The sequence below is a fragment of the Pongo abelii genome, chromosome 17 (assembly GCF_028885655.2).
Source record: "Pongo abelii isolate AG06213 chromosome 17, NHGRI_mPonAbe1-v2.0_pri, whole genome shotgun sequence".
Lineage (NCBI taxonomy): Eukaryota > Metazoa > Chordata > Mammalia > Primates > Hominidae > Pongo > Pongo abelii.
The window spans coordinates 64,587,313-64,599,526 of record NC_072002.2 but is presented as its reverse complement, the minus strand read 5'-3'; the positions used below and the strand labels follow the sequence as shown (position 1 = coordinate 64,599,526).

The 12,214-nt window shown below is 36.6% G+C and overlaps 1 protein-coding gene across 2 annotated transcripts in view; it reads left to right on the top strand.

Moving 5' to 3' along the window:
• The window catches only part of MYO5B (myosin VB), a 370,702-nt gene extending 358,983 nt beyond the window's left edge, over positions 1-11,719 (top strand). For both annotated transcript variants that reach the window (XM_024235813.3, XM_054537888.2), the window contains exon 39: positions 7,883-11,719. In XM_024235813.3, coding sequence (XP_024091581.2) covers positions 7,883-8,035 — 153 coding nt within the window. In that variant the 3' untranslated portion in view covers positions 8,036-11,719. The remainder of the gene's footprint in view (positions 1-7,882) is intronic.
• The last annotated feature ends 495 nt before the right edge of the window (positions 11,720-12,214 follow it).

Here is a 12,214-nt window from a genome sequence, read left to right as displayed (position 1 = left end):
AACAGGCCACACTTCTCCCATGATTACCTGTGGGGAGCACCTCAGGGGAGACATAGCACTCCCTCAAACTTTTAAATGACCTTGTTGGCCAGTGAAGTGATGTTGACACGAAACAAGGATTAAAAAGGGGTTCAGGGGGAAGTGATCAGAGGGAGAGTCAGGAAAAAGGGAACCAAATGGAGGTTTATCAAAGACACTGAAGAAACGTGAGGAATCATGGAGCTTTGTACAAGAACCTGTTCCCTTTGGAATACTCCTGGGATTTTATTTGGAGCTCTTTACAGTGTTTCAATGTAAGAGATTCAATGTTTCAATGATTCAGTGTTTCAATGTAAGAGATTGTACAGTGTTTCAATTCAAGAGATTCAGAGAGCCCTGAAAAGAGCTAAAAAGGGGTTTGAAAAGAGCCATGGCAAAAAAAAAAAACCTAAATGAACTTTAGCCCAGCATCTAAGTAGAGAACAGAGGCCAACAGAGGGAACGTCTGGGAAGCGGTGCCTAGTCAGACTAAAAGTTGTTCTCCTAAGGGCAATGACAGAAACACAGTCGATTGTTAAAGACACAGGCCGCAGAGCGGGGCAGGCAGAGTGAGTCTCTACTCACCAACATGAATATAACAATGGGGTTGTGGGTGGCGCTGACAGAAAGGATCCAGTTAGGATGCTCATAGTCAGCTGCTGAATGGGAAGAGTTTGATGACAGAAGCCACTGAGATATCTGAACCTGGACCTATTATATGGATTTTTATGGAGGGCTGATAATTTACACAAAAGTTCAAGTTTAGAAAGTCTTGTTTGGTTTTGAATATCTGAGACACACATTAGAGGGAGAACTATAACTGCTCATAAATTGGCAACCCCACTGTTTATGAGAATTCAAGTTAAAAAATATATGCCAAATCATACTGCAGGTTTAATGGATCAAGGACAAAGGAAAAATATAATGGAGGTTAAGCCCAAATATTCTCTTAAAGTATGTACAGTCAGATTCTGAATCTTCCTCAGTAATCAATTTCAGTGTCTCGCAGTTCTAGCAAAAGATTTTTTTTCGCGAGCTATAGCTTTATGTTCTGTTTCTACTTATACAATGCTCAGAAGAAATGCTGAACAATCAGTCCCGCCCTCCTACATTTGAACTCACATGTGTGATAAAGACAAGTTACTTGTTAAAGCAAACCATTGCTTGGGTGCTCTGGGCTTTTTATAGCTTTGTACTGACCTTTAAAAATGTAAATTTGAAGTTGTTAAACTCACCAAAGCATTCACAGGAGGATTTCTGTGAAATGACCATCTTGTATATTTTAATTGATTAAATGTATACATGTCTTTTGCTGTTGAATTGTGATAATATAGGTAATATTTCACTTTCTTTTCCCATTTTTATACTCTCTAAAATTTCTTCAAACCCTTTAGGTAGTGAAGTCTACTGTCACATCTAACTAATGTGGAGAAACACAAGGGCCCTTAAGTGCTACAAAGATGACTTTTTTTCCCAGAGCCTCCTGCCATTTCACATTTTACATACATATGCCATGTGATAGGTTCATGATAATAAACGCAGCAAACCTCAGAGTGGGCTGTGTGTGAGCTGTCAACAATCCCAGAGAATCATTCTGCCAGGCCACACCAGAGCCATCATTGAGTATCTTGAATTAGCGAGGCTAGTTGCTTATTCCTCCCTAAATACCTTTCTCTCCTTTAAGCTTCTCTCCCATTATTTCAAACGATTAAAATTACTTTAAAATTTTGGCCCATCTTTCAAGATGCCAAACACACGGGTACTGGAAATTTAAGTCATGCTTTCTATTCATAATTCAGGTAATGGATGAAAATGTGGGCAATTCTAGGTTCCCCTGCCACTATAGAGCCATCTTACAATGCCATGCTCCAACTGACTTCATTCTGTAAACCTATTTCCCAGCATTTTTCAAATGCTGCTGTGTATTTACTGACCATGGCCTGTTTTGAGGTTTAAGAAAAATAAATTGTGTTTTCACAAAATCAGGATATATTGATTTTCCTTTTTGGCAATACTCCCACAGTTAACCCTATTGACTTTTGTAAAAGTACAACTTCTACCAGCAGTTCATGGTTCAGAGGTCAATGGTTAATGCACAGGCAGGAGGAACAAAGGAGCATATTATAAAACTGATAACAGCAAATACAGCACTTACTATGTGCCAGTGATGGTACTCTGTGTTCTTTACACCTGTTAACTCTTTAAATCCTCACAACCTTATCAGAAGGGTCCTCTTCCCCATCCCTTGGTTTTGGGGTATGTGTGTTCTATTTTAACCATTTTTAAGTGTATAGTTCAGTGGCATTAAGTATATTCACAATATTACATAACCATCACCACTATTTCCAAAATTCTTTCATCATCCTAAACAGAAACACTATCCATTTGGGCAAATAATATTCTCCCTTCCCTTCAACCCTGGGTAGGCTTCTATATGTAAATTCTAGATATCACATGTAAGTTGACTCATACAATATTCTTTTGGGTCTGGCTTATTTCACTTAGGTTCTCAAAGGTCATCCATATTGTAGCATGCATAAGAACTTCATTTTTTTAGTGACTAATATTCCCTTTATATATCCCACTCTGTCTATTCATTGGTTGATGGAAACTGCACTGTTTCTACCTTTTGGCTATTGGGAATCATGCCGCTATGAACATTGTTGCACAAGTAGCTGAGATCCATTTTTCAGTTCTTTGGGGCATATATTTAGAGGCAGAATTACTGGGTCATATGGTAACTCTATATTTAACTTTTTGAGGAACCTCAAACTTTTCCACAGCAGCTATACCATTTTACATTCCCACCAGCAATGCGTGAGAGTTCCAGTTTCCCCACATCCTCACCAACACTTGTGATTTTCCAGCTTTTTAAAATTATAGCCATCTTAATGGGTGTGAAGTGGCATCTCATTGTGGTTTGGATTTGTATCTCTCTGATGACTAGCATCTTTTCATGCGCCTATTGGCCATGTGTGTATCTTCTCTGGAGAAATATCTATTCCAGTCTTTAATTCATTTTTAAATTAGATTATTGTCTTTTTGGTATTGAGTTGTAGGAGTTATTTGTATAATCTGGATATTAAATCCTTATCAGATATGATTTGCAAGTATTTTCTCCCATTCTGTGGGTTGTCTTTTCACTTTCTTGATAGTGTCCTTTGATGCAGGAGTTTTAAATTTTGAGGATGTCCAATCTATGTATATTTTTTTGTTTCCTATGCTCTTGATGTCATTTTTAAGAACCATAAATACTTCCCCCTATGTTTTCTAAGAGTTTTGCAGATTTAGCTCCCTTTAAGTTTTTGATCCATTCTGAGTTAATTTTTGTATATGGTATAAGGTGAATGTCCCACTTCATTCTTCTGTATGTGGATATCCAGTTTTCTCAGCACCATTTGTCAAAGACACTGCCCTTTCCCTCACTGAATGGACTTGGCACCCTTGTCAAAAATCAATTGACCAGAAATATGAAGGTTTTTTTTTTTCTGGGCCCTTATATTCTATTGGTCTATATGTCTGTCCATATACCAGTGCCATACTGTTTTGATTCCCATAGCTTTGTAAAAAGTTTTCAAATGGGAAGTGTGAGTCTTCCAATTTTGGTTTTCCTTTTTTTTTTTTTTTTTTTTTTTTTTGAGTGAGACTCTGTCTCACTCTATCACCCATGGAGTGCAGTAGTGCAATCTTGGCTCACTGCAACCTCTGCCTCCCAGGTTCAAGCAATTCTCCTGCCTCAGCCTCCCAAGTAGCTGGGATTATAGGCATGCACCACCATGCCTGGATAGTTTTTGCATTTTTAGTAGAGATGGGGCTTCACCATGTTTGCCAGGTTGGTCTCAAACTCCCAACCTCAGGTGATCTGCCCACCTCAGCTTCCCAAAGTGCTGGGATTGCAGGCATGAGCCATTGCACCCGGCTAATTTTGTTATTTTTCAGGATTGCTTTGGCTAGTCAAGATCCCTTGAAGTTCAATATGAATTTTAGGATTTTTTTAGATTTCTGCAAAAAACATCATTGGGATTTTTGATAGGGATTGCATTGAATCTGTATATTGCTTTATGTAGTATTGTCATCTTAAGTCTTCTAGTACATGAACATGGGGTGTCTTTCCATTTGTTTAGGTCTTGACTTTTTCAGAAGTCTTGCACCTTCTTGGCTAGATTTATTCCTAAGTATTTTATTCTTTTTGATGTTATTGTAAATGGAATTGTTTTTCTTTCTGATTATTCATTACTAGTGAATAGAAATACAACTGATTTTTATGTGTTGGTTTTTTATTATGTACTTTGCTGAATTCATTTATTAGCTCTAGCAATATTTGTGTGTGTGTGTGGATTATTTTGGTTTTTCTACATGTAAGATATGTTGTCTGCAAGAGGATCATTTTAAATTGGCTGCCTCTTATCTCTTTTCTTGTATAATTGCCCTGGCTAGAACTATACTGAATAGAAGTGGTAAGAACAGGCATCCTTATCTTATTCTTGATCTTAGAGGAAAAACTTTTTGAGTGTGATGTTTGTGATGTTAAATGTGGGGTTTTTACATATGGTCTTTATCATGGAGGGATTTATCTTTTTATCTTAAAGTTGGATTTTGGCAAATGCTTTTTCTCCACCAATTGAGATGATGTGGGTTTTTTCCTCTTCATTCTGTTAATGTGGTATATTACATTGATTGATTTTTATGTTGAACTAACCTTGCTTTCTGAAGGTAAATCCTGCTTGGTCATGGTGTATAATCCTTTTAACCTTTTACTGAATTCAATTTGCTAGTATTTTGTTGAGGGCTTTTACATCTGTATTGATAAGGGATGAATATAGTTTTGTTTTCTTACAGTGTCTTTATCTGGCTTTGATATTAGGGTTATCCTGGCCTCAATGAGTTAAAGTGTGCCTTCCTCTTTGATTTTTAGGAAGAGTTTGAGAACTGGTGTTAATTCTTCTTTAAATGTTTGATAGTCTTCACTAGTGAAGCCCATCTTGGGCTTTCCTTTGTTGGGAAATATTTAATTACTAATTCAATATCCTTACTTGTTATAGGTCTATTCAGATTTTCTATTTCTTCTTAAATCAGTTTTGGTAGTTTGTGTGTTCCTGGGATTTTGTCCATTTCATCTAGTTTATTCAATTTGTTGGTGTTAAATTTTTCATAGTATTCGCTTATAATCCTTTTTATTTCTGTAAAATTGGCAGTAATGTCCTCACTTTCATTTCTGATTTGCTAATTTCTCATTTTAGTCTTCCTGCACACCTGTAATCCCAGCTACTCGGGGGGTTGAGGCAGGAGAATCACTTGAACCCGGGAGGCGGAGATTGCAGTGAGCAGAGATCACACCACTGCACTCCAGCCTGGGCAACAGAGCAAGACGTCATCTTAAAAAATAAATAAATAAATAAAAAATAAAAAAGATTTGTCAATTTTTTGAACCAACTTTGATTTCATTTGTTTTGGGTATTGTTCTATTCTCTATTTTTTCCATCTGTGTTATTTCATTTCTTCTAGGGTTAGGTTTAGTTTGCTCTTTTTCTGATTCCTTAAGGTATACAGTTAGGTTATTGATTTGAGATTTTTTTTTTTAATGTAGACATTTACAGCTACAAACTTTCTAGCACTATGTTCATCCCATCCCATAAGCTTTGGTTTATTATATTTTTATTATCTAATTCCCCCTGTGATTTCTTTAGCCCACTGGCTATTTAAGAACTTATTATTTTCCATATATTTGTGGATTTTGCAGCTTTCATTTATTGATTTATAGTTTCATTCCATCCTAATCAGAAAAAATATTTCATATGGCTTTAATATTTTTAATGTATTCAGACTTGTTTGAATATTGGAGACTGTTCCATATGCATTGAGAAGAATGTGTATGCTGCTAAGTGGGGTGTTCCATATGTGTTTGTTAGGACTAATTGGTTTATAGTGTTGTTCATGGCCTCTATTTTCCTTTTGATCTTCTATCTGGTTCTATCCATGATTAAAAATGGGGTATTGAAATGTCCAACCATTACTGTAGAACTATTCTCCCTTAAAGTCTGTCAATTCTCCCTTCAAATATTTTGGGGTTCTGTTGCTAGGTGCAGATGTTTATTATATCTTCTTGATGAGTTGAACCTTTTATTAAAATATAATGTCCTTCTTTGTCTCTGGAAATGACTTAATTTCTCCTTCATTCTTGAAGGGTAGTTTTGCCAGATTTAGAATTCTTAGCAGACATGATTTTTTCCTTTCAGGATTTGAACTGTGTCATCCCACTGCCTCCTAGCCTCCATGGTTTCTGATGAAAAAACAGCTGTTAATCTTATTTGAGGATACCTTATACAGTCAGCCCTCCATATCCACAGGTTTCATATCTGCAGATTCAGTCAACCACAGATTCAAAATTTAGTATTCACAGGATGCAGAACCTGTAGCTATGGAGGGACAACTTTTTCTGTCTATGGGTTCTACAGGGCTGACAGCAGTACTTGCATGTCCATGGATCTGGGTATCTGTGGGAATTCCTGGAACCAATCCCCCATGGATACTGAGGGATGACTGTATGTGACAAGTCACTTCTTTCTCACTGCCTTCAAGACTCCCTCTTTGTCTTAGGGTTTTGACAATTTAGTATAATGTGTTTCACTGTGAATCTCTTTGCCTTTATCCTGCTTGGAGTTCATTGAACTTTTTGGATGATTACATACATGTCTTTCATCAGATTTGGGAAGTTTCAGGCATTATTTCTTCAAATATTTTGTTGCCCCCTTCTTGCTCTTTTCCTTCTGGTACTCCTGTAATGTGTATGTTGGTATACTTGATGGTGTCCAATAGGTCTGTTAGGCTCTGTTTGTTTTTACCTCATTATTTTTATTTTCTTCTCAGACTGGATCATTTCAATTGCTTTATCTTCAAATTCACTGATTTTCTTCTGCCTGCTCAAGTCTGCTGTTAAACTTCTCTAGTGAATTTTTCATTTCAGTTTTTGTACTTTTCCTAAAATTTCTGGCTTCAAATAGGAAGCAGGGAGGGGCTCTGTGCCTTTAAATTTTCCAGTTGATGCCACTAGTGGAAGCCATTGCATCCCAAGGAATGTCTAAACCAAGACAGGCATCTGCTGGGACCCACCAGATCAAAGTGCACAACCCCAAATTTTTGGAGGACAAGGTCCCACTGCCTGACCTGGCCAGCTAGCTACTCCAGGAATGTGAGCTGCTATCCCCATAGCTTCAGGGGAGCTGAAGAGGGGGGGATAGTAGCTGGGTCACACACACAGTTCCCTTAGCAAAGATCAGCAGCCTCTCCCTTTACCAATCAGTCTCCCGATTGTTATAAATGTCCAATCAAGTTCCAGAGTTATAGTTGACAATCACTGTTTCTAGTTCAAGGTAGCTTCAGTGGAGGGACCAATCCCTAGGGCTTCCTACTCTGCCATTTTATGTGATGTACTCTTCTCCCATTCTACAGGTAAAGAAACTGAGGCATAAAAAAAAAATCAGGAATTTGCCCAGGGTGGTGCCAGGATTAGAGCTCAGCTGTCTACCTAAAAAAAAACCTGTGCCCTTGGCCACTTCACTATAGTGCCTCTCCATATGGTTTGCACCTGAGATGTATTTTATATTCTCCCTTAGAAAATTTTTTAAAGAATGCTAGAATTGGGAGAGTGCTTACAGCCCTCTGATCTCCAAGAAGCTTAAGTCAGGGCTTCTCTCCCCACTAAATACCTCAAGGGTGAGGATATCACATTCTCCTAGTCCTGAAGTTCTACCTAACTGTCTTAGAAATCTTTCCATGATATATGCCAACTGACTTTCGTGAATTCACTTAAACTGGCTATTTTTAGGGGTACTCAAACTTTACATGGTCTTATTCTTCCCCATAGGCACAACTACAAGAGCGGAATGACCCTCAGCAACTGCTATTAGATGCCAAGCACATGTTTCCTGTTTTGTTTCCATTTAATCCATCTTCTCTAACCATGGACTCAATCCACATCCCAGCATGTCTCAATCTGGAATTCCTCAATGAAGTCTGAAGATGCATGTTTCCAGCATTAGTTTGATTCCCAATGTGAGCAAGAAGGAAGTATGTACAGTAAAGTAAATTCAAGGATCTGTTAAATCTGGTAAAAGTAGATCAAATCAGAGATTGACAGCCTGTGGAGGGTGCTGAACTATACAGAATTAGACACAACTATGTCATTATTTTTTGTACCTACTGCTCAGAATAAAAACACTTGAAATATGGAAGATTTTAAGTTTAATTTCAGTCCAACACATATACATAATTTATAGACACCAAGCAGTCCCCATAGACATATAAAAGGTGCCAATTCTATAAAATGAAGCTGCCTAGTTTTGATCTTTGCATATAACTGGAGAATGTCCAAATTAAAATACCAAATATATATAAGTCACATAAATTGCCTTCAAAGGGCTTTAACAAACAATGGTACTAATAACCATGATAATGGCATATACTGACATTTCCCAAAGTTTGCAAACCATAGGTGTGGTTGAGTTTGTGGTGAGATGTTTTAAGAACAAAAATATGGGGATGAGACTTCTGAGAAATATTCCCAAAATATTTTTTAATGGCTGATTATACAAAGACAATGGTGTAACTGACCTCCAGACCAGACATTTTGAGTACTGGTTTCTGAAGCAAAATTAGAAGTGCCAGTCCTCAGTGTGCTCAAACGCTTTTGTGTTATCTTGGTTTAATGGAAGAGATTATTAAAATGCTGCTATCCCAAACTCCAAGTGAGAAAGATGGAAAAATATTTTGTTTCTGATGCTAGTCCATACACTTTCCAAGTCCCACAAAACTTTCACAAAAATGTATATAAGCTAAATCTTAGAAAAGGATAACAAACTTGTTTTATTTATAGATGTAAAAACCAAACAAGTCAATGTGAAAGCTTTTAATCTCTTAATACCATTAAGCTTCCAGTAAGAGCATCACATAATGCTCTACTGTTCCAGAAACCAAATAGTAAAACAAACTAAAGTTCACACATCAGATCATCTGAAAAACCTTCAAAAATAATCAGTTCAGGGATATTATACAAAAGTTTGGGTTTTTTTTTTTTTAAGAGGATAAAATGGCTTAGGTCAACTTTCCCTTTTCAGGTTATTTTCAACGTTTTTCAAATTTAGCACACAAAAAATTGTAAATATCTCTCCTACAAAATAAGGATTTAAAAAAAGTAATTCAGTAATATAACAGGCTTAGATGTTTGCTGCTCTTAGAATTTTTTTTAACTTGTTTTTGGATTCTTCAAAAGCAAGCATTCAATTGGAAACCTATATTCTTTCCACACTTTTTTTTTATTGTCTTTTCCCTATTTCTTTATAGCAGTATGCTGTTCCCATAAGAAAAAAATGGTATTTGCAAATCATAGAACAGCCTCTGTATTACATTGAGAAAATAAGATTTATCCATGACTTGGAAGTAGAACAGCCTGCCTCCACCCTCTTTTACTCAACCGCTCAACTTAAAAGGCTCTTGGTAACACAGCACACTCCACGCTACCTTCTGCACTGTGCCCTTAGAGCACAGCTTCCTCAGTTGTTCTCAGCGTCTCCTGGGGCTTAGCCCAGTCTTAGCCTGGGTTAAGGCTGCTGACATTGTGTTCCGATCAGTTGTCATGGGCATTATCCCCTCTACATCCACATTAAACATGCTGGCTTCTCTTGGGCATCTGCAGAACTGTGCCTTTTTCTTTCAGTTACAGTTACATAATCACTGACGTCCATGACACTTACCCATGGATCCATGTGCTGACTTCATTTAGAAGGCCAATCTAAAACAACTGGGTTTGTGGCTACCTCTTTAAAGTTGTTTGTGAAGTATAATTTGTTTTTTAATGCACTTTAGTTTGAAAGTGAGTCTCTTATGTAAGGACTGTCCTTAAAAGACCAAAAATGCCTTGTTAGAGTGTTAAGGAGTTTTGACATGCAATGGTTCCACAAACACAGTGGCTTACCATCCTTATATACTGTCTTATACCATCATTCTCTCCACTCTCTTGGTCACTACTCTCTGCTGTCACTGGTTAATCACTAGGTGCCAAGAGCTTACTGAATAAAAGCTTGGCAATTAGAATAAATGGGGAGGGAAGGACCTTATGAATAGACCATTTAGCCTAAGAAATGACAGATTTAGTTCTTCTCTTCCAAAAGATAAAGGTGTATCCTGGAATTGTACTTAAAACTTATAGATGACTAACAAATATATACTTTATATGTAGTTAATATTTAGATCTGTCTTATTTAATACTTGGAGGCTAGAAGAAGCATCTTTAGGGGAACTATATAATCTTTTGTTAGCATTTTCTCTGCATTTTAAAAAATCATTTCAATTCCAACATTTATCAGTGTCATGAAATCAGTAATGACTCTTTAACAATTCAGGTTTGAACTCTGCATTAAATGTCTCTAATTTTTTAATATTTAAAATTTAGTTGACATTTTTTTCACCAGGTGCCTTTAGTGGTTACTAAGATAACTGACTTATCAATTGTTTCTCTGAAATAAGTGTTGCTGTGGGAATAATTTTAATGTTCAAGGTGATATCACAGGGGAGTTTTGTCTTTTAAAACATTAGAAGCATTTTAAATATTAAGAATCAAATATTTATAGATCAAAAACTTGTGTTTTAAGTATTATACGGGACCTGTTTACTTATAGTAAATGTGTATGTACACGAGTTGTTGCTGAAGCTGACAAGCATATTACATACATGCATTTTCTCTGTGCCCTCATAGTAAGCAGTTAGAGTTCCAGTACCTGTAGGCTCGCCTGGGAGGCAGATTAGACCCAAAGGTAGATGTTTTTCCCCTTTCCATGAAGCATGTCACTGGGAGTTGCTTCCTTTGATTTCCCTAGTACTAAATTTTAAGGCTTTTGTAAAAACAAAACAAAACTAGGAGCTTGGAACAATTAAAAATCAACACTGCTACCATCAATTCATCAAATATTTACTTAGAGCTTTCATATATTAAGATTCCAGTAACCAGTAAATTAGAATTCATTTATTCTGCATAAAGTAAATTTTCATACACTTGACCTACTAAGACAGCAAGGGTGTCCTAAATTGAGGCATTTGTATAATGCCTACATAACTAAATGGTCACTAAAATGGGACAGCATGGGGCAAGACCTTGTAGTTCTTCACAGAATATTTGTGGTCAGTTTCTCCAGTTAATTTGCTGCATGAGCCAAATAACCATAATTCACTTTTTATACCCACTGGTGCCATAATTAGAGAATCAGAGGGTGTAGACAGAGGTTAATGCCAATGGCAAACACAGGACAGGGTTTTTTTTATTATAAAGGTCATTAGATACAAAAGATTGTTTTTCAAAAAATTTCTAATTCTAACAAAGGGGATCAATCAGAAATGAAACTAAGCTACTTTCTAAAGTGACACTGTATCAGAATAATCCAGATTTGAATATAACATTTTGCCACCAACTGACGTTTAGATGAAGGACTGCCTCTCTGAAAGAGTTCAGATCATATTCAGGGGTGAATCTAACACCATGGAAGAAAGACTACTGATGAAAATATTTTTCCACTTTGCACAAATCTGTAAACTACACCTTTGTTTATAGAAAAATGCTTGTAATAGTCACTGTAATATTTAGCTGTGGATAAAAATTTGTGGAAATAAATACTTTTGAATAAAGTGTGCCAAATCTAAATGAAATTTAAAACTCTGCAGCTACAGGTTGACAAAGTTTCTTTGTAATGATCTCTTGAGAAGCTTCATTATGGGGGCCTATATTCTAATACGTGTCATGATCATTTAAACCAGAGGTCAGCATCTTACAGTCCAAAAGTTGGGGGCAGGGAGAAACGCTCAGATAACAAGGCTTATTGAGCAATTACTTTAAAGCTATGGAATTAAAGGCAGTTTTGGCATAGGCAAAAACAAGTAGATCAATGAAACAGAATAGGGAGTGCAAGGATAGGCCCAATCCTATGTATAACATAGCATACGGTAGAGATGGCATGAAAAATCAGTGGGAAAATAGTCATAAGATCTGTACGGAGGAATCTGTAAAATATAAGTGAAAAACAATGACAACATTAAAATGGAGAAATAATTAGGTACAAGAATTCAAGGACTCCATACCACTAAAAGTTTGTCAGTTGTCCCCAAGTTGATCTATAGATAAAAATCAAAATTTCGACTGTTTCTATGTGAA